Genomic DNA, 4,302 nt, shown 5'->3' on the forward strand with positions numbered 1-4,302 from the left:
AGTGTGCATGAGCGCACGGTCTCCAGGAGAGCGCGCGAGCGCTGAATGGTTAAACACTGGCAAGAATTAAAAAGTAATGCAAAAACTTTACTTTACTTGTATAAACTTTAGTGACGTTGTGACACTGCCTCGATTGTGCAAGTGACAATTCCTCTCAACTGTGCAGCGTGCAGCTCGCTTATAGACAGACGCGATGTGTGGTGATTTGAAGCCATTTGCGTATTTTGAGAGAGAAAGAGAGAGCGCGAGCGGTGATTCACTCACGCTGCTTGTGAAATTATGTCTCACACAAGGTTTTCAAATTACTTTGTAAGTTATTTAATGAAGAAATATGAAGGTGAGTACCTCACCTTCAGCATTATAATTATTTCACCCACGCCGGACAGAGACTGAGATGGTGCCGCTGCATGTCGTGCCAAACCTCTCACGGCAGCGTAATAAGCTTGAGATCGTTTTTTTGAGATCGGCCTTTTAGAGACCGCCGATCAATCGATCAATAATGATCGGTAGCCGATCAATCGGAGCACTCCTAAAATTTATAACCAATTTTTTGTAGGCCAGTCATTTTTGACCGGGAACACCACAAGTGTAGGGTGGGGGGAAAATCCCAAAAAAGTAGAAATATGATCCAGTTTTTTGGGGGTAGTTATACCCTGTGTGACTGTGAACAAAGTCATCAGGTTTTACTCCAATGTGATAATATTAACTAGCATTTTAAAGGCATTTAATAGCATTAGCATTTAATACGATTTAAATTTTTCCTTTCTCTTTGAAGTGTTACAAGCTCTTGGTGATAGTTCACCCAAAAATGAAAATTCAGTCATTAGTTATTCAACTTTATCTTTTTTCAAACCCCAAGACCTTTGTTCATCTTCGGAACACAAATTAAGATATTTTTGATGAAATCTGAGAGCTTTCTGACCCTGCATAGACAGCAACAGAACTGAAATGTTCCCAGGCCCAGAAACACAGCAAGGGCATCGGTAAAATAGCCTAAAACTAAAATAACGACTTTATTCAACAATTCTTCTCTTCCATGTCAGCGCGTTCACGAGAGTGCCACAACGATGTCACAAAGACTATTTTAACAATGTCCTTACAACGTTTCTGGGTCTTGAACGTGGTAGTTGCAATGCTGTCTATGCAGGGTCAGAAAGCTCTCGGATCTCTTCAAAAATACCTTATTATGTGTTCCGAAGATGAACGAAGGTCTTACGGGTTTGGAACGACATGAGAGTGAGTAATTAATGACAGAATTTTAATTTTTGGGTGAACTATTGCTTTAAGTAAAAAGAAGATCCTCATGGTCAAACGACAGGTGGGCTAAGATTTGATGTTGAAAAAGAAAGTGGACATTTTTAAAGTGCAAATGACTCAATCATATTTACTTAAAAATCTCCGGTTTGCTGGTCAAGAGCCAGCGCTGCTCCTTAACCCTACTGCAGTTAAAGAGGATTAGCTGGATAATACTATTAACACAGATTATTTACACCCTCAATAGTACAAGATAAAGATCTACACTAACGTCCTGCAATAAACATTATGCAGAGGTCCAGGCTGAATTACAATGCTGCTGACCTACAATACAGCTCACAATATTGTCAACCCTTCACTGAAATGTAATCTCCAACCTGGCTCCTCTATATGGAATACATAGCGACATTATTTCAGAAAAGCATCCATCGATTTGCTCTGTGCAACTATTTCATATCAATATATCATCAGCTTTTACAACCCAGGCTCTCGCTCGCACCCACATAATGAAAAGGCAAACTCTACCACTCCTGTCGACCTAGTCGCCCCCTCGAAAGGGTGTCCGCTCATCCAGAAATTTATCCATCTCCATTTCTCAACGGTAAAATGAACACAGTTACAGAAAATCTCACCAGTTCACTGACTCACCAAATCTAACTCAAAATCATCTCATCTTATGTGAAACCACTGTTTTATAACACAATAAATCAATCATCTGCACAATAAACTTGTTCTTTTCACATTTATAGTATTTCAGCAATGAATCACAGTCATTTAACGGAAAAATACTAGTATAGGTATTGTGTAGCTGCTTCAGAAATACATTGACGTGCTGCAAAACCTATAGAAACTCTATGATAAAACTGTCTGAGAGGATTCTGTAATATCCTGCAATTCTAGAAGTGCTGTGACTATATGACAGCAAGGGGCTCAATTTGCATTTAAATAACCTGTGACTAAAGTTCATCTAATCTGAACTCTCGCCCTGACCGTTAATATGAGAGTCAAGAGATCGGGTCTGTAGTAAAAATTGGGAGTCAGAGTAAATGTATTCGACATAATGATGAGGTTTATAAAGCTAAAAGCCCACTTTATAGTAGATGAGCGACTGGTGCTGACAAATATGTTCGTCATGAAACAATCACAAGATTTCTGCTGTGAAAATCACATCTGACTGGCGTGTCAATATTAATAAAAATCTTTGATGTGCATGCACATACTCAAATTGAGCAGTCGTTCTGGAAGCTCTTGGTTATGTAAAATCTCAGCTCTTCAAATAATCCAACGAAACGCTGTCTGTAATCCAAGACTATTGCAAAGCAAATCAGACAACATAAAGACCATTTACATGAAACCAATTCCCAACTCATTTTAACAGCCAGTTTATCATTAAACTACAGAACACATTGCACGTTAAAAGATTTTTATTGCATATTTAGTGATCAGAAGTCTTCTAGGTGGTTCACGGCTATCAGTAATCAGTAAAACTGTGGATAAATGATAGCCAGTCCTCTCATTACACTCATTTGTGATGCCCGTCATAGATACGTTGCCTTGTTTGCATGCACCATCAGCTTTTAATATGGTATCCAATAAGTCAGCTCTGTTGTAAAAAAAAATGGTTAAACTTGAGATCCAGAGTCAATGTCTTTGACATAATCGATTGAAAAACTCACTTTACTCTAATGAACGACTGATGCATCACAAATAGTGGGTGAGAGGAACCTCGGAAAACATTTTCCAGAAGAGCTTCTAATGAAACAATCAAATCTGCATTAAGATCCACTGTGGAAATCACATCTGACTGGCATGTCAATATTAATGCAAAGAGCCACAAATCTTTGATATACAATTTAATTTACAATGATGCGTTTTGGAAGCTGGTGGTTATGTAAGAACTGGGCTCTTCATTCCCAAACAATCCAACTAAAGAAAGTGTAAACATCAGTATTATTTATGCATTTCAAAGCAAATCAAACCTATTTTGTGAAACTGGTATCACAACTCAATTGAACAGCATTGAAATATTGTATTGCATATTTAGTGATCACAAGTCATCTTGGTGGTCTATCAGTAGCCCTTAATTAGGATGATTAGAGATGTACGCTCATTTATGTCGCCTAGTTTTCATGCACCATCTGCTTTCGTCTTTACACTGACAGACAATACAATGTTTCATTGTGGCATCTTTTAATCTGGTCTAGCGCTTACCTTCAATAGAGATCACATGCTCGCGGATCTGGTTCTGGAGGGCCAGGTCATCGATGCGCTCGATCAGGTCGTATATTGCATAAATGTTCGGGTGGACGGACTCGAACCGATGGATCTCGGCTCTTATGGCTGCTGAGTTGGACAAAACGAACTGGGAGCCCGACGCGCCGGACTGCGCTGCAGGGCCCGATACGGTTCCCGAGCCAAACTGACCCGCCCCGGAGCTCCCGGACGATCCGGATCCGAACTGAGGTGGGGGAACTGGCACCGGTGCCGGTACCGTACCCGGGGTGGGCATGGCGGGCTGGGACTGCTGAGAGATCCCGGACACTGACACCGAGACCGGGACGCTCGATTGGTAATTCATCGTTGTGGATCTAGGAACAGCTCACGGGAATAATAGAAACGCCGCGTTTGGAATGATTTGGAGAGCGCGCGAGGAATCCGCACTGCACACTCTAATCTGACAAAGAACGATCACAACTATAAGTGACGCATCAAATGGGTTTCCAACAATCCGCGCGCCTTGCTCATAATATCAAAACTTCAATCAGCATCATTGTTCCCAGCGACGAGCTCGCTCTTTTGCGCCTGTCCTGTCCTTTTTTGACAATGAATGTCTTTCAGATGGACACACCTTTGTTTTTGGGCGATCTTCTGGGCCGAATCTCTCTCTGTTTTGCTTCCCAGCCTGAAGCGAACACAATGAGACTGGTTATCGCAATGCGCCCGAGTCCATTGACTGACTGAATGCGACGGTTCTACTCTAAAGTCATAAACACGTTTGAATCCTCTTTTGGTCCAAGAAGTCCCTCCCCGTCCCCCACCTCCATCCAC

General features: G+C 41.4%; 1 protein-coding gene across 1 annotated transcript in view; it reads right to left on the reverse strand.

Moving 5' to 3' along the window:
• The window catches only part of LOC107732092 (arf-GAP with GTPase, ANK repeat and PH domain-containing protein 3), a 177,268-nt gene extending 172,966 nt beyond the window's left edge, over positions 1-4,302 (reverse strand). The window contains exon 1 of the mRNA XM_016543339.1: positions 3,466-4,302. Coding sequence (XP_016398825.1) covers positions 3,466-3,832 — 367 coding nt within the window. The 5' untranslated portion in view covers positions 3,833-4,302. The remainder of the gene's footprint in view (positions 1-3,465) is intronic.

Source organism: Sinocyclocheilus rhinocerous, unplaced genomic scaffold, assembly GCF_001515625.1.
Source record: "Sinocyclocheilus rhinocerous isolate Xijiao unplaced genomic scaffold, SAMN03320098_v1.1 scaffold97, whole genome shotgun sequence".
Taxonomy (NCBI): Eukaryota; Metazoa; Chordata; class Actinopteri; order Cypriniformes; family Cyprinidae; genus Sinocyclocheilus; species Sinocyclocheilus rhinocerous.